The 23,871-nt window shown below is 35.6% G+C and overlaps 4 protein-coding genes across 4 annotated transcripts; 3 read left to right on the top strand and 1 right to left on the bottom strand.

The window, feature by feature from the left end:
• Window positions 1-3,479: 3,479 nt before the first annotated feature.
• LOC132170600 (HIT zinc finger and PAPA-1-like domain-containing protein) lies at window positions 3,480-7,821 on the top strand. Its single transcript, XM_059581629.2, has 7 exons — window positions 3,480-4,023; window positions 4,900-5,676; window positions 6,117-6,753; window positions 6,853-6,953; window positions 7,053-7,142; window positions 7,235-7,362; window positions 7,478-7,821. The coding sequence occupies exons 2-7, from the start codon at window positions 5,005-5,007 to the stop codon at window positions 7,620-7,622; spliced, it is 1,773 nt and encodes a 590-aa protein (XP_059437612.2). The 5' UTR covers window positions 3,480-4,023; window positions 4,900-5,004; the 3' UTR covers window positions 7,623-7,821.
• Window positions 7,822-8,877: 1,056 nt separating this feature from the next.
• CLPP5 (nuclear encoded CLP protease 5) lies at window positions 8,878-13,682 on the top strand. The gene is made up of 9 exons (XM_059583457.2): window positions 8,878-9,182; window positions 9,708-9,827; window positions 10,081-10,195; window positions 10,300-10,392; window positions 10,798-10,843; window positions 10,952-11,024; window positions 12,176-12,210; window positions 12,314-12,402; window positions 13,139-13,682. Exons 1-9 carry the CDS (start codon window positions 9,052-9,054, stop codon window positions 13,358-13,360), a joined length of 924 nt encoding a protein of 307 aa, XP_059439440.2. The 5' UTR covers window positions 8,878-9,051; the 3' UTR covers window positions 13,361-13,682.
• A 1,507-nt stretch (window positions 13,683-15,189) lies between these two features.
• Window positions 15,190-16,941, bottom strand: LOC132171006 (uncharacterized). Its single transcript, XM_059582199.2, has 3 exons — window positions 16,574-16,941; window positions 16,327-16,464; window positions 15,190-16,115 (listed from the first exon to the last, which is right to left on the bottom strand). The coding sequence occupies exons 1-3, from the start codon at window positions 16,651-16,653 to the stop codon at window positions 15,518-15,520; spliced, it is 816 nt and encodes a 271-aa protein (XP_059438182.1). The 5' UTR covers window positions 16,654-16,941; the 3' UTR covers window positions 15,190-15,517.
• A 4,591-nt stretch (window positions 16,942-21,532) lies between these two features.
• On the top strand, window positions 21,533-22,342 carry LOC132169165 (uncharacterized). Its single transcript, XM_059580243.2, has one exon. The coding sequence runs from the start codon at window positions 21,533-21,535 to the stop codon at window positions 22,340-22,342; it is 810 nt and encodes a 269-aa protein (XP_059436226.2).
• The last annotated feature ends 1,529 nt before the right edge of the window (window positions 22,343-23,871 follow it).

Below are 23,871 nucleotides of genomic sequence, written 5' to 3'. Positions count from 1 at the left end.
GTTTAGAATTGCGATTTTGTAAGAACAATTTGCTTTTTTTTTTTTAAAAAAAAAAAATATAGCAAAACGTAAGGCGTTTGGTATTGCGATTTAAAAAACACTTAATTTAAACCAAAATCACGATTTTGTATAACAAATATTTGATAAAAAAAAATATTTTGGGAAAACTTCAGAAAGCCCCCTCTGAACTTTCAGCGATTTTGACAAACCCCCCCTGAATTTCCAAAACTCTTACTTAGACCCCATGAACTTTTGTTTTCTCTCACTTTGGACCCTTTTAACATTAAAGTCAAACAATTTGACTTTTTATACCCATTTTACCCTCCCCAAAACTACGTCGTTTTGTGTCCTAAAACTACAACACCTACCCAGCCCAAAACGACGTCGTTTTAGGCATTAATTTTAATTTTAATTTTAATTTTTTAAAGAAAAGCAAAATAAATAATTTTTTTTAAAAAAAATTTAAAAAAATAATAATAATCGGGGGTGGCTGGAGCCACCCCTGGCCGATCTGGGGGTGGTCCGGGCACCCCCTTGGCCAAAAAAAAAAAAAAAAAAAAAAAGAAGGGGAGATCAGGTGCATTTGGGGGTGGCCGGACCACCCCCAAGGGGCTGGGGGTGGTTTTGGCCACCCCATACCCCCTTGGCCATGGGGGTGGTTTGACCATCCCCAGATCGGCCAGAGCCACCCCCTTGGCCAAAAATGGGGTGGCCCGACCACCCCATTTTTGGCCAAGGGGGTGGCTGAAGCGATTTCGTGGTTTTTTTTTTTTTTTTTTTTTTATTATAATATTATGCTCAAAACGACGTCGTTTTGGGTTGGGTGATGATGTAGTTTTGAAGCCCAAAACGGTGTAGTTTTGAAGTCCAAAACGACGTAGTTTTGGTTGAAGGTAAAACAGCGTAGTTTTGGTTGAGGGTAAAATGGGTATAAAAAGTTACAAGGGTCCAAAGTGAGAGAAAATGAAAGTTCAGGGGGCCTAAGTGAGAGTTTTGAAAATTCAGAGGGGGTTTGTCAAAATCGCTGGAACTTCAAGGGGGTTTTCTGAAGCTTCCCCAAATATTTTTTAACAGGTTTTACCAAACGCCTTTTGTGATTTCAAAAAAAAATTTTTTAAATTGTATTTATTGAAACCGCAATTCCAAACGAATCCTTAGTCTGCATTAAACTTTTTTTAGGGTTTCGAAGAAAAAAAAAAAACTAATATATTTTCTTAAACATATTTAAAGGCTAAAATATATTTGTTATAACATATTTTTTTGCGTTAGGGATGTCACCCTCTAGCCCCTTAGGTCAGAGTCATGGACTCATGGGTGATAGTTACAACAACTTTTTTTAAAAAAATATTTAAGAATCGATTATGATTGTCATGTAAATATTATGTGATCGTTCTCTCCCTGATTACATGCATCAAAAGTTTTCGACCATAAATGCATCACTACCACGTTAAAAATGATAAATGACTGTCTCATTCTAAAATGGATCCGAATCCTCTTTAGTTTGAGGCTAGGACATCTGTCCATTAATAAAAAAAAAATTATAAAAAATTATATATATATTTTAAAAATAATAATAAAAAAATTAAGGAATGACGGGAAGTGGCCGAAGGGCCAAATAAAAAAAGATTTGACCCTTGGGGGGTGGCTCCTAGCCCCAACTGGGGTGGATAAGCCACCCCCAATGGCCAAAAAAAAAAAAAAAACAAAGATTTGGTACTTGGGGGTGGCCGATCCACCAGTCTAGGGTGGCCGGAGCCACCCCTAGCGCCAACTGGGGTGGCCGAAGCCACCCCCAATGAAGTGGCTAGCCACCCTTTAATTTTTTATTATTTTCTTTTAATTTTTGTTATTTTGTGTTTTAATTATTTTTAAAATATATATAATATTTTTTTTAATTTTTTTTTTATTAATAAAACATATGTTCTATTTATGACACTATTATATTTTTAGAGAAATCTTAGCCATTAAGTGGATCCTCTCCCGTCCATTTTGGACCGAAAAAAATCTTATACCACCTGTTCCTTCTAAAATGATGTTGTCTAGGTTACAAGTGGAAACTTCTGAGATAGCTTTGGTCTCCCCAATTGTCCACGACTGTCCATACATATAAAATAGAGACAGTTGATATAAAGAGGTTTCAATGTCAAATTTTAGTTTATAAAAATTGGGAGGTGAAGGGGATCTATCTATGGGTTACTGGATACAGCTTTGCCTTCGATGCTCCTTGTAGATTTTGTTATGATTAACCATTCAAACGATTTTCATGCTATCCTTTTTGCAAGAATGTTGATACTTTTACCACGTAAGTTGTTTTACAAATTAGCATGATAAGCGTCAACTTATCATGCCAGTCATTAAATAATTAAATTTGGTTGTGGTTGACGTGATACTTAATTATCATATCAATCACTAAACAATTAGTATTTGATTGTGCTTTAAAGAATCAATTGGTCACACACCAAATTTTGAATTGAGAGCTAGTAAAGAAGAAGGGAGGTGATGCTTAAGTTGGTTGGAGAAGATAATGAGCTTAAATAAGTTGCAAAATAAAAGTGTTTGGCTAGAATGATGTGTATTTTGTGAGTGCCCTTTCCCTTCTCTTGATGGAATGTTTTCGAGCACTTAATTTGTTAAAGCCTTAAAGAGGAATTAGGATCATCTATAGCTTAAATGAACGAGAATTAGTTATATTGGAGGGATATTTTTATCATCTAAAAAAGTGAAAAGACAAAAATACCCTTCACATATAACTAACTAGATATTATTCTTGAGGATCCTATTCCCCAAGAATAAATGAGCATTACAAGTTTAGTTGATAGTAGTATGGTGTGCATACATTGTCTCTTTATTGCTTATGCGTCTGTCTCTTTAGACTTGGTTGGGTTCAGTCGATCCATAGAGTTGATTAGGAATGGGCGTGCTAGAGCTAGCTTTGAGTTGGAGTGGCCCGTTTCCTAGAAGGTTATTCTTGGGTACACCATGGTTTACGTAACATTATCACGTATGCAATTTGTAAAAGATTGTAATAAAAATTGTATTACCCATACAATTTTTGTTTTTTTGTTTTTTTTTTTTACAAATGACAAAAGGAAGATAGTGAGTCATTGGAATTAATATTGAGGGAGAGTTTAGGGTGTAAAATAAGCTTGACTTTGTTGTTGGAAGAAGATGGGTGGGTGTTGGAGGTTGAGGAATCAAGAGAAAAAATGCCAAATTACTTGGAGAAAGTAACATTGCAGGAAGGTCGTAGGACGAGATCGATGCTCCAACATCCGAGGCTAAAAACATCCATAAATCTCATCAAACAAAGAAAAGAAAAGCCCCAGTAGTTGCTTTAATATTAAAAAAGTACTCCTTGCTACCAATAACCCCCTTCCACGTGTCATGCCACGAGGGAAAAAGATAAAAATAAAAGAGATAAAGGGCAGTGAAAGCACTAACGTAAGCCAATGGGGGTGCGCATCCCTCTCAACCTGCGCACACACTTGCAGCATAAACCGTGCGTAGAAGAGGAGGGAAAATAAAAGGAAAGCGAAGCCAAAGAGGTCAAGAGAGAGAAAGGGAAAGACAGATTTAGAGAGAGAAAGAGAGAGAGAGAGGGTTACTGAGTGGGATCGCCGAGTTGGGGCGTGTGTGTGTGTGACCGACCCACACCAAGAAGAAAAAAAAAAAAAAAAAACACAGGGTGTGTTTGGATTTGGGGTGTGGAATTAGCAAAAAATGGTGAACAAGAAGATTATTAGAGGTCCTCTTCTCCTATACCTTCTCTTTCTCTCTCCTTCTGTCTCCCGTATTCCTATTATCATTCTTTACCCAAGCCTCTCTAACCCTAAACTCTCTATCTCTATCTCTGTACACGCCAATACCAAACACAGCCGTATTTTTCTCGCACCCAACTTGATAAAAGTCTTTGTCTTTCTCTTTCTCTGTTCAATTGCTCTCTTCTCTTGCTGCCGTGGCTTTGGTTTCTCATCTGGGCTCTTTTGGGTTTCTTCTTTGTTGCAATTGAAGACGAAGAAGAAGGTAGTGGATCATTCTCTTTCGCTCTTTTTGTTGATTGTTTGGAGGTTTTCCTATGTGGGTTTCTGGATTTAGTGTGGCTTTCATGGTTCTTGGTGGGCGGGTGTTTGCGGGTGCCTGGGTTTCTGATTGTTTATGGCGATTGATGAATGCTTGTGCATGTGTGTGTGGTGGGGGGTGGTAATCTTTTGTGGGTTTTGTTTGAGGTTTTAGTATATGTGTTGAATAATCTGGGTTTGCTTTCGATTTGTTACGTTTTTGGTTGCGGGGTTGATTAGGCGTTGTTTCTGTGTCATCTGGGACTTTTGAATTCTTCTGGGTTAATTTTCTTTAGGTGAATTTTGATGTGGGCTTTCTTTTTTTTAGCCCTCAATTGGGTTTTTTTTTTTTTTTTTGAGTCATTCCGTTCTTCTTTTGGGTGGTATAGTGTAATCTCATATGAGTTAATTGAATGCCGGTGTTCTTCAATCTGGTTTTCGTTGTATTGTTGTATGTAGTGTAATAACTCATTGTATTGCCTCTAAATTTCTTTAAAGTTTTGCTTTCCTACCCTCACTCTTCTTCCTTACATATCTGGATCTGTTAGTATGGGAGCTCATTTTTTGAAATTTTTGGTTTTCTCTTGTCGACATTGGGGAGCTTTGTCGAGTATCTACCCTCTTTAAAAAATCCCTATTTCATGTTTTCCTTTTTATCCATTTTGGGTTACAGCAAGTGTTAGTAACTTATTTCTTCTTGTAATTGTTATTGTGGATCTTATGTTATAAAGTCTTAGTGTAAATCACGTCCCTCCAACTTCCCTTCTTATTCTTATGCGATGAAGACTTAGTTAGGAAATGTAGAGTATAATTCCTAATAGTTTTTATTTATATGTTGTAGCATTTTGGAAGTTGCTGGAGTACTTTGTTATTATTGCTATTTTCCATCTCATCCCCTTTGAAGTAGCAGCATTACAAGAAGTGAGCAATAACGACATTTCCTTTCATGGATGAGTTTGGTGGTTCTCGGTATAATGGTATCAGCAATCCTGTAAGGAAGAAAAGGACTCAAACTTATCGCCGACCTCGGCCTGATTCACAGCCACTGGATGAAGGTCATGATAATTCACCCTTATCTTCTACACCACCTTCAGATGATTTAAGCAAGGTCTCTAGTGAAGAGAATGCTAGTGGAGATACTAATTCTAGGAGGAAAGAATTAAATCTTAATCAATGTGTGTCAAAGTTTCCTTCTGCTGCTGGGACTGAAAGCGAAAAACTCTATGAAAAGAATAAAAAAGATGGAGGATTCAATGCATTTTACAATAAGATGTCGGGCCGAAGTGGGTTTAATAACAGACGTAGTAGTGAAGGTGTCCTTGCCCCTGCTAACTGGAAAAACAGTAGCAAGTTGAAGGATGGGTTTGAATCAGAGCCAAGAAATGTGGACATATATGGTGGGAGGAATGGTGAAAGTCTGAGTTCAGGGCAGGCGGGAGTCTCACTAGATGGATCAGGAAATGAGAACAAGGTTAAAAAGGTTAAGCTTAAGGTTTGTGGTGTCACACGAACAATTCAAGCCAACACCGCTTCTAATGGTGCAGTAGGAGGTGGGTCTTCTTCAAAGAGTTCTCGATCCTCAGATGCCTCAAGGCTGCGCCAGAAGCAGAATCTGCAGGTATCTAACGGATGTTCTCTTAAGCTTGAGTTAGTAAATTGTGCCATTCTCTTTCTCGTTTCTATAATAGTTTCATTTTCCATGTATTGAACATTGTTTTAAGGTCCTTAAAACGAAAGTTATGTGAGGCAAAAACAATGAGGCATATGTAATTGGTCCTTAAAGCATTCCTTGTTGGGATTGTTCAAAATTTTGAGTTGGCATTTTACATCGTATGAGAAACTTCTTAGTAGATAGATTGACCTATTCTTTATAATCTGCTTGATTCTGGGATGATCCTGTGGCGTAAATTTTGCTGCTTACTATAAAATTTTTTAAACCTTTATGGAGGAATAGCTTCTATGTTAATATTTTGGTGTTTCACCATAATAGTTGCTCTTTTGATTGAGTAACATATAGACTCCAGCATAATCTCATCATTAAAAACTTTTCTATTGCAGGAAAATTCAGACGATAACCACTCTCCCCTAGTTAAGAGGAGTGGCTTACAAGGAATTCCATGGAAGGATTTCTCTAGAGGTGGTTTTAGTCTTGTGAAGGAAGAGTCTTTGACGGGGAAGCAGTCTGGAAAGAGTGCATCTGGTAAGCAAGGAGACAAATTTGAACCAGTTCGTAAGAGCAGGCGGGTCCCTAAGAGGCGTGTACTTGACACAGAATTTGGTGATGATGAGGAGGATGATGAGATTCGGTACCTGGAGAAGCTTAAAACTTCGAAGTCTAAGACTGGAACTAAAGAAGACAACGAAGAATCAAGCAAGAAACACCAGAAATTTTCTAGGGTATCTAATATGGAAAATGGTGGGTCATCAAGGTTAGGCAAAGATGTTAAGAGGTCCAGATCAGATAGAGTATCTGAGGACACAGATTATGAGGAAGAAGGAGAGTCAGGATCTGATGGTGAACTTGATGGTAACAAAAAGAAGAAGCAGAGAAAGGAATCTGTGGATTCTTTAATGGATAATAAGAGGGAAATGACTCTCACAACACGTCAACGGGCCCTTCAGTCAAGCAGAGATGCAACACCTGGTACAAGTTTAATTGAGTTTCCAAATGGACTGCCTCCTGCCCCACCAAGAAGTGAGCATTCATCTCTGTGATGCCTTTTTACATCTTGAACTTTTTGAATTCTATAGTAGAGGATTATTAATTGTAAATTTCCACCTTTATTGATCCCAGGGCAAAAGGAGAAACTTTCAGAATTAGAGCAACAGCTAAAGAAATCTGAGGCTGCTCAAAGACGTAGGATGCAGGTCGAGAAAGCTGCTCGGGAATCTGAGGTTTGTTTTTGTTCACTATATAATTTCACTTATGCTTTTCTAATTTACAGCTTATATCAGAAGTGACGGAAACAGTTACTATTGATTGAATATTTGTAGGCTGAGGCTATCAGAAAAATTCTTGGTCAAGAATCTAGCCGGAAAAAGCAGGAAGATAAATTGAAGAAGCGTCGCGAAGAATTGGCACAGGTACTGGAAAGTGTTAGATGAACTCTCTCTTTAGTTTTGCTACAATTCTACAAAGCTATTTTGTTAATTTCTGTTACATCATTCTTTTACAGGAGAGGGCTGCCAATGCTTTGACGATTTCATCTAACACCGTTAGATTGATAATGGGTCCTACTGGGACTACAGTGACATTTTCTGAGGATATTGGTCTCCCTAGCATATTTGACTCCAAACCCAAAAGGTATGATCCTCCTCCATCTACACTTGGAAATTTGTACATGCTGATGCACAACGGCTCTACATCATCAATGTCTCTTGCCTGATGGCCTGAAAATGTTTTTGGTATTGATTTTCAGTTATCCTCCTCCGCGCGAAAACTGCGCTGGTCCATCTTGTACTAATCCATACAAGTATCGAGATTCGAAGTCTCAGCTTCCTCTTTGCAGTCTCCAGTGCTACAAGGCAGTTCAGGAAAAGATGCTGCCTGCAACTCCCTGCTAATGCTGCGGAGTACATTGCTCTAGCCTGTATGCAGCATGCAGGAACCCATGCACCTGTATATTAGTATATCTTGTATTCGGAGATTGGTGAAAGATCATATTTTTGAGCTTGATGTAGAGAGGGAAATTCAGATTACAAAGTATGTTTTGTTCACTTGCTGTATTTATACAGCTTTATAATTCATAGCAACCATTTTTCACATTCTAGAAGTCAGTGATTTTGATGGTTGGGATGGTACTCTGTACGATGTTCTTCTTCTTTTGATCCTTTTTGACTCGTATCTATTGCTCTAAAGTGGGAATAGAGATTCCTAACAATTTTGTTGTCTGGATTGCTAGTAATTCGGATGGAAAAATTGTTGGGGCTTCGGATCTTAAAATGGATGCTCTTCCTACGCAAAAATTGAGTTCAAGAATTAGGGAGTGGTCAACCAAATGAGGAACTTGTGTGATATAGTGATATCAATGTCTTAAGGGAATGTTTGAGTGTGTGTTTGAGAGGTTTAAAAGTGAGTTTAATACCCAAAAAAATTTGTTTGAAGAAAAAAGTATTTGCTTGGTAAAAAAAAATTATAAACACTTCTACGGATTCAAAAAGTTGAAAAATGAAAAAAAAAAAAAAAAAAAAAATTGAAAAATACTTTTTAGCAAAAGCTTGAAAATGAAGCTTTTGACAAAAAATGTTTTTTGATTTAAAAACTTTATTTTTCAAATGCAATCTTAAACATACTCTAATTTACCATGGAGGAGGAACTTGGTTTAGGTATCTAATTCTAGCATATGAACAAATCTCAAAAAAAAAAAAAATTATGTAAAATCTAATAAGAAATCGGAGCCAATTAGATGGGTGAATAAATTCATCCAAACAATTTTTTTTTTTTTTTTTTAATAATCTCACTCATTACTTCCATCATTCCGTGTACAAATAATTTTAATATATTTTTCATTCAAACTGGGTTACAATTTTTTTATTCAATATATTAAATTGAGATTCAATTTTAGAGCATGTGATTAAGCATGTAAGAGTTGCCTGACAAATGTTAATTTGTAAATTTGAGGTGGTAAGAATTTCTTTGGCACAATTATGTAAAAAACTTATTATATATATATATAAACAGGGTTTTCCTTTAAAATAAAATTGAAATTATTATTTAGCCTTGTAATTTAATCCAAAATATCAGGGAAAAGAAACCACGGAAATTGAGGGCAAAACCGTAAATTGGATAGCTGAAAGATACTTGAGGCCCTTTCTTTACGTACTGGTACACTCCACTGTGTGCATCAATCCCCGTTGTTCGCCGCCGTGAGCTTCTCGTTTTAGCAGATAAGGCGATAAAACAATTGGCTCCGAATTTTGCCGCAACTTCTTCACAGAACCATATCTCTAAAGTTTGTTTGAGAGAGAGAGAGAGAGAGAGAGAGAGAGAGAAATGGCCCAGACGTGCGTTTCAACTACCTCGGCCTCGTCGCTCAGATTCAACTCTCTAAGCTTTTCGGCTAACCCTAGCTCCGGCGCGGACCTTCAGAGGCTCTCTCTCCCTGTAGAGCCCTTTCGTTTCAGGTACTCTTTTTGTCCGTACAATAATAATTATTTTTTGGGTTGATGAGAAAAAATAAAGGGAAGAAAAGAAAAGAAATTTAATTTCTGTTTTATGCAAATTCGAGTAAATTAGTGGTTTGCGTAAAATTGGGAAATTTGTATTTGTCTGTTGTTCATCTTTTTTTTTGTTTGGGTATTTTTTTATCCGTTCAGTGAAGTTGAAAGTTTGGAATTTGCATTAGGTTCTGTTTGGTTCCTGAGAAAATGTTGACAAAAGACAAAGAATATTCATGATTATTTTGAAAATTTAGAACTGTTTGTTGCTATTGTGCTGAGGAGACGAGTAAAATCCATGTCTTAGAGCAGTAGAGCTATTAAGGTTGGCCTATTTTTTCTTTGTTTTATAATATTTTATTTATTTATCGGTTTTCTTACACTTTTTTCGCAACCAGGCAAAGAGTGCAACTAAAAGATTTTTGTTTGATGTATCTTTTGATCCATTTCTTTGGTGATCAAACATAACACTTAGTTTTATACGGTTTTCAGGAAATTAAGGAAGCTGGTTGGTAATGGAAAGAACCTCAGGAGTTCTCATGTGAAAGCAGTGTATTCTGGTGAGTTTTGGACGCCAGAGAGGAGCTCTCGGCAGGGGATTTGGTCCATAAGGTAACTTTTATATGCAGATTTATGCACGAGTACATGATTTTTATCTATGTTTGGAATACACATTTTTTTGATGAATAATAATTGATTAGAAGAAGAGGCAAAGCCCTCGCAAATGAAAAGTATACAAGAGATCCAACCAGCCTAATGGTGTCAAAAATATAAAAATTTAACAAAATCTGGAATGCCCACATATCTTATTGTTCTTTTGTTATTTATTTTTATTTTTTGATAAATTTCAAATATGATATTTTAGGGACGACATGAATGTCCCATCTTCTCCATACTTCCCTGCATATGCGCAAGGCCAAGGGCCGCCCCCAATGGTACAAGAGCGCTTCCAGAGTGTTATAAGTCAGCTTTTTCAGCATGTAAGGGAGTAGGTTTGGTTTTTGTTGTACTTGCTTCAGGTTGAGTAGTGAAGTGCTGGTTAGTCTCTCTTAACTTTTGATATTCCTGTTTAATCGACTGTTAGAGAATCATACGTTGTGGTGGAGCCGTTGATGACGATATGGCAAACATAATAGTTGCTCAACTTCTGTATCTTGATGCCATTGACCCTAATAAGGTCTGCTCTCTCTCTCTCTCTCTCTTCCCCCCAAAACCCCAATGTACTGGCTTGTATCTGGTCTATCATTGTCAAGTTCCTGTTGGATGAGCCATCCATAATTAAGCAGTGTAACATCAAATAATCATGTTTTGTCATTTGCTCTAGTATGTTGTTGTTGTTGTTTTTTTTTTTTTTTTTTAAAATTTTTTTTTTTATTTTTTTTTATTTTTATTTTTTTATTTTTATAAATCTCTCTCTTTCTCTCTTTAAATTTGGCTTTAACTCTCTCTCTTTCTCTCTCTCTCTCTCTCTCTCTCTCGCTCTCTCTCCCGGCCTCTTATATTTTCCTATGATAATATTAATAGTTAAATAGACCTGTGCAAGTGGTTAACTGGTTGGTGCATTTTCTGGTGTGTTGAGCAGGACATTGTCATGTATGTGAATTCTCCTGGAGGATCAGTTACTGCCGGTAATATACATCTTTAAAAACTGTGCATTTCAACCACTATCTTGTTCATTTATATTTGTGGGGTATGCTTGCCTTTTGATTGTATGACTTGCCTTTTCATTTACTTAGGTATGGCCATATTTGACACGATGAGGCATATCCGGCCTGATGTCTCAACTGTTTGTGTTGGATTAGCAGCTAGGTACAAGATTCAGCACTGCTCTCTCTCTCTCTCTCTCTCTCTCTCTCTAATTTCTTTAGCATGCCTATTAAACTTCTAATGGAACTTCCATATATAAACTTAGAATAAAAGGGGACGTCTATAAGTTGTACAAATTTATTCCAAAATTCTTTCTGCCTAACAAATGTACTTATTAATTTAGTTTTTGCTTTTCCCTTTTAGGCAGATGGATATATTTATCTTGATTTGATTAACGTTTAACATTCTGTTTCTCTTGCTCAATTTTCATGTTCTTTTCTTCCTACATCTTTTTGAGTGTGGTTGCTGGTTTGGATTTGAGGTAATTCTTGGCCCAGCTTATTGATCATAATTGGCTAGCAAAAATGAGATTTCCATTTGTTAAGGTTCTTTGTTGTCGAAGCCTTTACATAGGTGAAGCAGCATGTGCGATCTAGATTTTAATTGGTATTGGATGCAATGTGCTTGTTGAGATTGGGGATATGGAAATGTATTTGTTAAGGTCTCATCTCCTCGATGAAAGCATGCATTGCTTTGGTGACAAGTTCTTCATGCAATCTCACGGATTCTATGATAGTTCTTTTCTGATGAGATGATTGTGTTGTCTTGCATTACTTCTCATAGTGACGTATAATTTCTGGTGTTTGAAGTGCTCTTTGCTGATCTTGATGGCTCTGGAATAAGAAAAATGTTCCATTATAATATGCTAAAAGAAGATCCTTCCAATAACTACTTCTCTCTATATGCATGTAATGCATTTGCATATGTTGCAGGTCAGTGCAATCAAATTAGTATATGAGAAGGTTGATGAAGATCCTTTTCTGTGCTTGCTGTTGGTTGTTCTCCTGAAGTAGTATAAATGTAGTTGATGCTATTTTTTTTTTCCTACACCCTTGTCCCAAAAACAAAAAACAAAAAACTATATGTTAATAAATAAGCTCATGTTACTCTTTAACTTTCTCCATTTAAGTTCCTGAAGAAGCTGCTTGACATTTTATACATGTAAGAGTATACATCTTATCCAAATATTGAAAATTATTAATGAAAATATTTTCAAAGTTCACAAAACACAGTTAATGAGAATACTTTGTAATTTTCGCTCGTCCGCTCAAACCAAAATGTTGATGGATATATCTTTGTTTTTCCATGAGCAGTATGGGGGCTTTCTTGCTTAGTGCTGGGACTATAGGTAAATGATTCCTTTGACTTGTATTGTAGTTGATAGAGGTTCCGTTTCATTATTTATGTTACTTGAGTTTGATAAAGAGATTGTTTCTGCTGCATTACCTAAGGAAAAAGATACAGTTTGCCAAACTCAAGAATAATGATCCATCAGCCTCTTGGTGGAGCTCAAGGTGGACAAACCGACATAGATATTCAGGTGTGCTTGCTTTCTGGCTTTCTGTACCTTTTTCCTATAACTTTTATTTTTTTCTTCTTAATTAATAACATCTTGATGCCTTTGGTCTAAGACCGCTGGAATGTTATTATGTTTGTGTTTTTTGTGGTAATTTAAGCTTTACTTATTGTGTGTAGAACTTAACTTCCACTAACATTTGTGATAGTCTTTATCCAACATAGTAGATGTTAAGATTTGTGAAGGTTTTGAGCACCACCTTAGCATTTTAGAATAACCCGCTTTCTTGTTTGCTGCATATGAAGTGGTTTGGGGTCTCCAGAGGTGATCGATTCTGAATTTCGAATATCAACTTAGATGTTTTAGAAACAATCATTTATGTTGGTCTGCTTGGTTCTTAGAGTGCTAACAATAAAAAGAAAGAGTAATGCTGCACTTCACACTCATTTATTACACATATTTATACCAGTTGACGTTATGTGTTTTAAATGGTATTTTTTTTTTTTTGTTTTTTTTAAGTAGCTGATATAAAAAGGTACTTGCAACATGCCATGTCGGCCGTCGGTCAGTGTAAAATGAGTGTGAAGAGAAGCATTACTCATAAAAAAATTGAAGGAATGGAAATCCACTTGTGACATAATTAATGCTTTGGACAGTCTTAGTACCATAACTAAAGTTGCTATTTATCTAAATATCATGTCTTCAACTTTTATTATGTATTCTTATAAACACATCCCTGAATGAGAGACATGATTCTCAGGCAAATGAAATGCTACATCATAAAGCAAACCTTAATGGGTATCTCTCCTACCACACTGGTCAAAGTCTTGAGAAGATTAATCAGGATACTGACCGGGATTTCTTCATGAGTGCAAAAGAAGCCAAAGAATATGGGCTTATAGATGGCGTCATTATGAATCCTCTCAAAGCTCTCCAGCCAGTGGCAGCTACAATAGAAGCTGAAGTCGAGTCTGGTGTGTAAACTTCTCTTGATTGACTGCTGCAGTGGACACGGCTCTATAGATGAATTAAATGGGGAATGATCTTTCCAGTGTGCCTGAGTTAATGAGTCCATAATGCTGATGTTCTGTGTAGCACAGAAGTAAGTGTCTCGAATTTTGCTGTTGGTTCCATCTGAATTGAAAGCCTGAGAAATAGATCAAATTCTAGAGATGTAATTTGTCTTTAATAATCTAATCTGTGTGAGAGAATGATTTATTGTTATTTCTTTATAATGGATCTTTTCCCTGATACTAATTCGCTACATAAAAGTTTGAAGATAAATCTTTTCCTTTATGAAAATCTCTCTCCCTCTCTCTCTCTCTCTCTCTCTCGATGAAAATCTTTGGCTATGGTTTGACAGTAGCCAACATGCTTTGCTCTCCTGCCTTTCTAAATTCTGGTGTCCATGTTTAATCAAGTAATGATTTCTTGTGTCCATTAGCATCTGGGGTGAGTGTCTTTTTCGCGTAGGTTGGCTCTGGTAATCAATGCCCTTCTTAGCAACAGGTACAGACCCCACCAATAGACGGAAGACAAATTTTGCATCCAACAGACAGAAACTTGATTATAAAAAAGAAAAAGAAAAAGAAAAAGAAAAAAAAGACAGGAACTTGAATACCATATTACATGACAAACGATAAGGGACAAAGTTAGAGGAAATATATAATAATTTGTTTATGGAGTGCCGGTTAAATGACATTCAAGCCTTTTTTTTTTCTTCTTTTTTAATTCTTACCCGTCCTGCCTCCTCGGTCCATTTGCCTAAATCCAACTTGAGAGCATTCAGATTCGACCATGCAAATTTTAGGTAAATCACATTTTCTTTTATTAAACTGCTCACTTATAGATTTGGCTTAGGTGGTGTTAAAAAAAAAAAAAAAAGAAAAAAAAAAAAAGGAGATTTTTGGTAAATTTTTTTAAAGGGTTCATATTTAACTTTACTCATTCTTTCATGAAAAACTTGAAATTAAATCTAAACAGTTGAAAAGAACTTATGTAGTGTTTTTGTCACAGGTAAGTCAAATCCCTCACTTTATAATTTTAGCTATCAATTTTTTAGTATATTTATGCATTATTGAGCAACAACGCTAACCAAAATTGACTAGCATTGTAAAAGCTAGCCATTTTTTAGCTAAATTGGCTAGTTGGATGGCGAAGAATTTTTGCTATGCCAAAATAATCTGACTAGTCTAACCATCATGACTGGCCACCCCTTTTAACCATGGGGTGGTTTGGCCAGCCCCAAACTAACGGTGGGTTGAGCAATGAGAACGGTTCAACCATCCAAAACTGGCCTTTCAACCGCCCTGAACCACTCCTTGAGGGTGGTCCAACCCAACAGCCGCCGCCACTTTCATCTTTTGATTTGTTGTGATGGTCTAAAAGGCCCAAATAAGAGACATTGCTCCCTCTCAACTGCAATGGATAAGCATCTTAGATTCTGATTCTATTGACGTTCTCCGCACGTGTCTAAGAAATAGAGTCCTGACAAACTAGGGCGCATATGGATTCTTATGTGAAGGGTGGTGTGCCAAACAATCGTCCCCAAGAAAAGGGGTGCTTGTAGTTGGCACTTTGTGGAGGGAATCTGTAACTGCCAAAACACCTAAAAACAGAAGTACCATCAGACTTTTTGGTAGCCTCATCCAAATCCCTCAATCAATCTAAACAAACAGTGAAAAGAGAACCATCTACAACTAAAAGGCAAATATCCATTCCACCATATCAACCACTCAAGGAAAAATAGAAAGAAAAAAAAAAAGAAAAAGAAAAGAAGTAATCTCCACTAAAGGAAGAGAGAGAAAAGGCTTTGTCACAAAGAACTTTTGAGCATTCACTCGTGATCCTCGTGCCATCTTTAAATAATATGTACAAGGAAACAACCACACATACACTCTCTACTTGTGTATGTGGGACTCGCTGGATTGAATCACAATCTCCTAGATGAAAAGATAAACACATCTATCTACCCACTAACTTTGCTCGTGCCAAAGTGATGTAACTTTCTCATTTTGTGAGCACATTAAAAGGAGAGAGAGAGAGAAATGGGAATTAGAAAAACTACTGGTAGTGGGTATATCATATACAACATATAACTGCATTTTTTCGAAGGCTGCAAGTACTAAGAACACTCGGATCAAGAAGGGACAACAGGAATCCTTTCATCGGAAAAATTGCTCCTCATGAAGCTTGTGAAGGATGAAGATGTGGGTAGTTCTTCAAGCTCATCAAAGAAGTCATTTTCTTCTGAGAAGGGTGTGGAGAAATTCATGAGTTGGGAATAACAGAGGGGCTCTTCATCCAAGAGAAGACTCAGTGTTTCATGGGTTTTTTCTAGGTGCACTGTGAAGGGGTCTTCTCCTTGATTAACTGTTATATCCAGGCAGCCACTTATTGGGGATTGTATGTAGTGGAAATCATGATCTTCACCAGGCTCCTTTTCTGTGGTGCTCACAATGGGATCATTTTGTTTTTCTTCTTCTTCTTCTTCTTCTTCTTCTTCTTCTTCTGGTAGCTCTTGCTGTTCCTCTTTTGTGGATGTTGGGAGATCTTCAGCACTGGAATTGTTTTGGGGTTCTTTTGGTGGTTGGATCAAGTTGGTGGTGGAGAGATCAGGACCTGGATGGTTATGGCTGGAGGTGTAGGTGATGATGAGCATTGAAGCATCTGTTCTGCATCTCTCTACCTGTTTTTTGGCTGAACAACCCTTTGATGTGCTGCATCTGTAGTAGCCCCTGCAGAAAGTAAATAAAAGTAAAAGAAACTTTGAGAATTGTACATGAGGGGTAGTAAGAGAGAAAGTTGGGGAGGGGAAATGAAGAAGAAATTAAGTCTTTCTTGTATCACTTTTGGTAAAAAAAAATTGAGGAAAAGGGAACCCAATTCTGCCCTTAAGAAGAAGAAAAAGAAATTAAGCATGACATGAGAAAAGTAGTGTAAATTAACCTTGGATAAGGAGACCCTTTAATAGGTTTTTGCCCATATTTTCTCCAAGACCAAAAATCAGAAGGTGGCCCTTCATTCTTTAATTTCCCAACATTTGCTCCAATCCTCACTTTAACAACAGTTTTCTGAACCACCTTCCTGTAACAGTACACAAACAAATGCTATTAAATGTCAAATAAAACCAGACAGATAAGAAATAGCCTGAAAAAACAAAGCAAGCACATTTTTTTAAGGTATTCCTACACACCTTCTTTTGGAGGCCTGATTTTCTGGCTTGAGTTCTTTTGAGACCTCCTGATCTGGCTTTGGCAAGAGTGAACGATCCATGAGTACAGCCTGTTTCTTCAACTTCTTCTTCTTCTTCTTCTTCTGGATCAGCCAAAAATCATAATAGAGACCGATGAAGGGAGTTTTTATAAGAATATCAAGTTGCAGAAGCAAGAAAGAAAGCCAAAAAAGATGAAGATCAGATAGAGCTCAAATTGATTATAGAGAAAGAGAGAGAAAGGGAGGAAGGAAGACAGGCAAGAGATGACAAAGCTCCAAGTTGCTTTCTTTCTTTTCACTCATTTAATACAAAGCTATGAGCAACTATGCATAGATCACCACCACTTCCTTCCACCCAACCCAACCCAACCCAACCCCACCTTACAAATATAATAATAAACCACGCATACCCTAATAGTCTCTGATACACTGTATGCAAAGGAGATATTTCCAATTGGACAAAATTGCAGGCTGGTCCCATTTGCATTTAATTGGCTGCATGGAACGAGCGTGGGTCCTACTCTATTTCAATGCTCAATCTACAGTTGCCATGTGGATATTTGTCATGGTCAGAGTGCTAATTAAGCCAGAAAGAAATGGCTTTGCAATTGCTTTGCATTGCACCTGGATTGCCAGATTTGGTGGGTGACTATGTCACATTTTAGCAACTTCTAATATCGTGGTGAGCTTCAAAAAGAACAGTTAAGGTGGCTGAGATCACTGGGTTGGAACCTCTTTCTGGATATTCTTAAGCAGGACACAAGTGTCCTCGATTCATCTGCTTGTCTGCATTTGCAAGTGATGAAACAAATCTCTCTCTCTTTCTCTCTTAAGCCAAGCAATTGAAGAGCGGATAAACTTTTACGATTTTAGGTATCTCACATGGTTTAAGTGCAATATAAACTATATATAGAGCGTGATATAATTTCCGTGTAAATCAACTGTAGAGCACGGTGGTATGAATTGTGCATATAAAATTTGTATAAGTAGCTTACAAGTTTAATATATAGCAAAAGTTACTACTTCGGAAGTCGGAACCAACAAATTCAGAACCGATAAATGTTGCGCGTACGTACGGTCAAAGAGCACTTTGAAGAAAGTGGGCAAATTGGGACACCAAAGGTACAAGAAATGGGGGTTTGTGAAGGAGCTGGTTCTGTCCTGATGAGGATCAACATCCTCGACGACTGACTTCCCCTCGTCCACATCATGTTTGCTCATATTAAGCACGCAATAGAACTTTGGGCATAAGCTGAAAAAAAAAAAAAAAAAAAAAAAAGGGAAAACTTCACTTTGGTTTTCTGAACTTCTACTCAATTGTACAAACCATCCATAAATTTTTAAATCTCTCATTTTGGACCCCTAAACTTTCAATTACTCTCAATTGGAATCCTTCCGTTAATTTTAGTCATTAAAAATACACCAAAATGTCCTTGATTTTCATTTTTTTTTAAAATAAAAAAATGTTTTGGAAGTAAAAATTTTATACAAAAGTCAGAGGTATAAACGTCATATAACGTTTAAAATCTGACAAAGGGGTCCACATTGAGAGTAATTGAAAGTTTATGGGTCTAAAATGAGAGATTTGGAAGTTCAGGAGAGTTTGTAAAATCGAGTGGAAGTTCAGGGGGCCAAAATGAAGTTTTCAAAAAAAAATAAAAAATAAAAAAATCATTCTGAAAATACATTTTACCACAGTAAATTTGCAAAAAATATGGACCGAAAATGCACAGCTGAATGATATAAGCTAACACAAAAATTCAATTAATGGTGGACCCTACATAAGTTAATGGTGGACCCCATAAATCTAATAATTGATCTATTGAATTTGTAAGATAATATAGGCCAAATATAAAGAACTTATTGGCTCCTAACATTTCACTATTATTTATTCTCCGGATATTTTGGATAATTTATTGACCCTGCTTTTTAATGTTCTTTGGATTCATGCTCAAGAAAGCCCTCAACATCAACGAGCTAAAAGAATGACGGATTAATCAGGGTAGGTTATATAATGGCAAACTAAATGAATTTAGAAAGTCTATGATCAGGGGATATGGTTTTGGAATATTTTGAGATCATGGATAAATTAAAATATAGTTTTGAAAAGTCAAGCAGATTAGGTAGGACTCAGCATTATACAACTTGCCCCAGTAAAAGAGAACAAGAAATTAAATTCCAAATATAAGATTTATAAGTGAATTAATCGGCCAGGAAAAATCATTATATATAATAATTTCAGATGTAAAAAATAGTTATCCATCAAAAAAAATGAAAAAAAAAAAAAAAATCTAAATAACAGTAATGAGAAAGAGATATATGCCAAAACATAAGTAATATGTTCAACTTGGCGAAGGGAAGGGTTGATAACGTATTAGAACCAAAAGTCTTGAATTAAAGCTTGCCTCAATCATTTAATTCTTATTTCAATCAAATATTTTAAGTGTTAGACTTTACTAATTAAAGGAAAATTTATTATATTATCTGAATTGATAATGATGAATTAGTTAGAATTTGATCTGTTGGGATTGTAACATGCGTGTTGTAATGCCCCGCCATAATAGTTAATTATAAATTGTATTTTAAAACTTAACTACATTATAGTTGGATTTAGTTTATGAGAAATGTTTATTTTTCACATTTTGTCTATCTCTTGTCCATCTCCATACAAAAATATGCGCAAATTTATCATTGAATCTGTAACACCTACATGCGAGTTCTATAGATTTAATGGTAGATTTGTAAAAGAGATGGACACTAAATGAGTAAGAGATGGATGTGTAATATCTCTCAACGAATTTCATTAATTCCTTGATGAATTTGCAAAAAAGACCGTTGAATAATAATTGAGAAAATGGCGTGTAATATGTCTCGAATGGTTAATGGATTGTATGAATTGAAGATAAGCACTAGATAAGTGAGTTGCTCTTTCGAATGATATTTATCCAAATTAACCTATATATAATTGCTAAATATATAGCGCAACCTTTGCCTTGCCGACATTCCATTGGGTTGTTTTCATTTGATGAGCAGCACTAGTTATATATATTTATAGAATTGAAAGGGCATTCAATTATATGAGATGGCATCTTCTAGGTCAAACCAAGTGGCTTGGGTGACTGCGACCCACGGCTGCCATATTCAGCCCCCACCTAACAACTTGCACTCTTACGTGGATTAGAAGATTCTGCTGATCATCCTAGGGTTAGTGGAAAGCAAGTTATATACCAGAGCTGAGCTAAGGAAATTCTATGTTATTATTATTAGTATTTTTTAATTATTATTATTATTATTTGCTATATTGGTTTAAAGCTGTTCAACTTTTAAGGGTCTTTGGTATCATGAATTCTATGTCTATATATCGAGATTGGTATATATAAAACTTTTATACTATACTATAGGGTTTGAGATATGCTTGAGGATCTTTGTAAACCGAAAATGATTGGATGCAGGGATGGAACTCTTTAGGTTTTGAAATTAGGTTTGATCCTTAGTAAAATCAAGCATGGTCCTTCATTCAAGCTTCGACGTCCCGATGAAATTTTTTGATTCCGTTCATGATCATATGTATGTCGATTAATAAGTGAATTCAATCTCCTCCCTAGTTGAAGCACATATTTAAGATGTATATCTAATTATAATTCTTAAAAGAATGATCTTAAGATAACTAACCTAAAGTAACTTAAAAAAAAAATAAAAATAAAAATAAAAATTCCAACTAATGACTTTTCAAATGTATTCTACATCTAATTTTCTCTTCTTTTCTTATATCATATAAATAATTTTCTTTTATTTCATTCTCAAGCATGTACTTGCTCTTGGATGAAAGGGAGAGAAATGAATAAAGGAAGAGAATGTGGGAAAGAGAAAAGTATAAAATACTTAGGGAAAATTATAGTTTACACCCTTAAAGTTGACAACGTTTTTCAATTTGAACACCAAATTTTCAATTTTTGCAATCTACCCCCACAAAGTTTTTTTTTTTTTTTTTTTTTTTTTTCAATTCGACCAATATTATCCCAAAATTTTCATATTGTCTCTAATTTTTATTATATACAGCCACCCCGATTTTTAAATTTTATTTTATTTTTTTTATTATTTTTTTTTTGTAAAAAATAAAAAATTAAGGGCAATATGGAAAGTTTTAGATACAATTGGTCAAATTGCAAAAAATTGAAACTTTGAAGGGGTAGATTGCAAAAATTGAAACTTTGGTGTTTGAATTGAAAAATAATGTAAACTTTGGGGGGGGGGGGGGGGAGGGGGGAGGGGGTAAATTGTAATTTTTCGAAATACTTATGTATTGATGCACAATGTTTTTCCAAAATGCAAAGAGTTAAATTACTATTCACACTCATTTTATACTAGTTGACATAACATGTTTTAAGTATTTTTTTTGTATTTTTTTAGTAAGTGGTTGACATAAAAAGCCACTTAAAACACATTGTATTAGTAGCCGATGTGAAATGAGCGAAAAAAAAAAAAAAAAACATAACATTAGTCAAATACAAAATGCATTAGTTTTCAGAATAAGATGATAACATTTTTTACTTTTGATTAGCTATTTTATCTACCAACTCTAAAGTCCCCATATGAAAACATCAAAATTTTTTAATTTAACAAAAAAGACAAAAAGAATTATTAAATCATTCTCATTTGAATTATCCTTAGGCTTACTTGTCGACCTTAAACTCGATTGCAAATGTATCCATTTCTTTAAGACAAGGAATATATAAGACCATGTCTTCTATAAAGTCAACTTAGAGGGCATACGTGGCAACCACCTATAATCCATTTCTATAAACTATACTTATATATATAAATATATAGAAAAATAAACTATACTTATATAGTAACATATATAGACCTCAATGTAACATGATCCATTCTTGGAAGCAAAAAGGATTTTTTTGCTCGAAATATCGCTTAAGGGAAAAATATGGTTTTGCTGCATTCATCTGTCTCTCTAAGAGAACCCTTCCAAATCCTGACAATCACCCTCCTCAGCCTCTTGCTCCCACTCTCCTTTCTCCTCCTCTCCAGATTCTATATTTTTCACTATCTCCTCACCTCTGACACTTTTCCTTCACCGCCACTTTCTTCTTTTCTCTTATCTTTCTTCCTCTATATCAACCCCTCTCTTCTCTGCTTGCTCGTTTCCATTGTCAGCATAGCAACTCTCACCCACGGCTTGACAGGTAAGCTTACATTTCTAACCGAGTCGCCGGCCAGCCGTTTGTACGCGGCATGGATATTTGTATGTACATTACAAATCTGCGTTGGTCTGGGGATCGAGGGAACCATCTTCGCCGGAGTTGAAGCCGCCGGGAGTGTTGGTATGGAGGAGATAGGCTTGCTGAGTAAGGGAGTTTTTTTTCTGGGGTTGCATGAAACGACGCAGCATTGGAGTAGAGTGGTGGTGAAGCCGGTGGTGGACGACACTGTTTTCGGGGTCGCTAGGGAGGAAAGGTGGGCAGAGAGGGCGGCCATGGCTGCCAGCTTTTGTGGTTTGTGGTGGTGGAAGTTGAGGGAAGAGGTTGAGTTTCTGGTGGTTTTGCCGGAGTTTAAGAGAGAGGTGGTGATGGGTGTTGGGGTGGTTGATTTTGTTGGGTGGTGGTTGTATTATCTGACTGTAACCATTGGGATGGTTAGAGTTGTGAAGGGGATTATGTGGGTTGCCATGCTTTTGCTGTGCAGAAGGAAGAAGCCTGATGATCACTCTAACGACGGGGATGAAGACAAAGTCTAAACTTGTTTTTTTTCTTTTTAAAATTTTTGAATTTTAATTTTTAAGACATCCAATGTGGTGTTTGTAATTCATTTCTCATCTGTCGATGGTTGTACCTGATCTTACAACTGTACTAAAATCCAATTTATTTATGATTGCTCAGTTATAAAATCCTCTTGTTCCCTAAAGGTGGGAAATTCCCTCAGTTTTATATATATATAAAAAATTATTAGAGAGTCCATTTTATTCAGATGTGTTGAGCGTTCAATTAAAATTTGACATATCATGTAAAAATACAATGAAGATGAAAATACCATTTCTTTATTTCAAATCAATTTTATGGACTTTTTCATTTATTTTAACTCAACGCCCACCACCTATCATCGAACCTTCTACCTACTTTTGAGCCTCCAAAACCAAAGTCTTCAAAACCAACCAAGATGGTGGCTCCGGTAGTTTTGTCCGTGAATATTCTGCTTATGAGGTATTTTGTTAAGAGAAGATAAATTATTTAGTCAGAATGGTTATATTCTTTTTTAGTGTTTCAATTAAGTTGAGGTATCTGCTTTCTATTAAAGGGTGAAAAACACCCAATTTACGCATGAGGAATAAAACCATACTTTTTTTCTAAGAGGGGTCAAAGCATTAATAAAGAATCAAGTATATATATATATATATATAAAAGCCAAGTTTTGACGTAGAGAGTGCTTAGAATTGCGATACGTGTTTATGTTTTTTAATATTTGAAAGTACTTAAAATTGCGACACGTGTCTATGTTTTTAATATCTGAACCCTTTTTTTTTTTTTTTAACCCCTAGTCATTAATTAGCGTAATTAATTGTGTTGATTATATTTCAAGAGTTTTCCATACATAAATTACTCAATAAATTAAGTATTATTAATGTTTGAATCAAATAAGGAAGCAAATAATATAAATGAAAATATGAAATTATAACCTCTTTTCTTTTCTTTTCTTTTTTTTTCACACCAACAATATTTTGTTTAAATTTTAAATTTTTTTACTCATAATTTTTAATAATTGAACTATGCAAATATTGAAATGATTTTTCCTTTTTCTTGAGAATTTTTTTGTACCAAACACCATTTTAAATTAGAGATTAGGTAGAGATTGTATCTCTCCCTTTATTTAAACACAATTTTTTCCTTAATTAATTCCTTTTGACCTTTTATTTTATTAACTCACATTTATCTCTCTCACCCTAAATCATGTCAATCTCTCTCACTCTAAACTCATATCTCTCCTTCTACGACAACAGCATTTCAAAGCTCTTTCCTATACAAGTTGACGGTTGCACAAAGTTTATTTGATCAGTTTCATGAAAATATATGTGATTCTGAACTATGATTTAAGATATGAGATATTCGAGATGAATGTATCTTTGTGCTTTTATGTATAAATCTTTAGCAATTGTGAATTGATGATCTTTAGTTTGTTTCTTGAGAATTTTTTTTTTGTACCAAACACCGTTTTAAATTAGAGATTAGGTAGAGATGAATATGTTTCCGTTTTGTTTTATGAAATTTTTTT

This window comes from Corylus avellana, chromosome 1, assembly GCF_965113065.1.
Source record: "Corylus avellana chromosome 1, dhCorAvel1.hap1.2, whole genome shotgun sequence".
NCBI lineage: Eukaryota > Viridiplantae > Streptophyta > Magnoliopsida > Fagales > Betulaceae > Corylus > Corylus avellana.
This window is presented reverse-complemented; position numbering and strand designations above follow the sequence as displayed.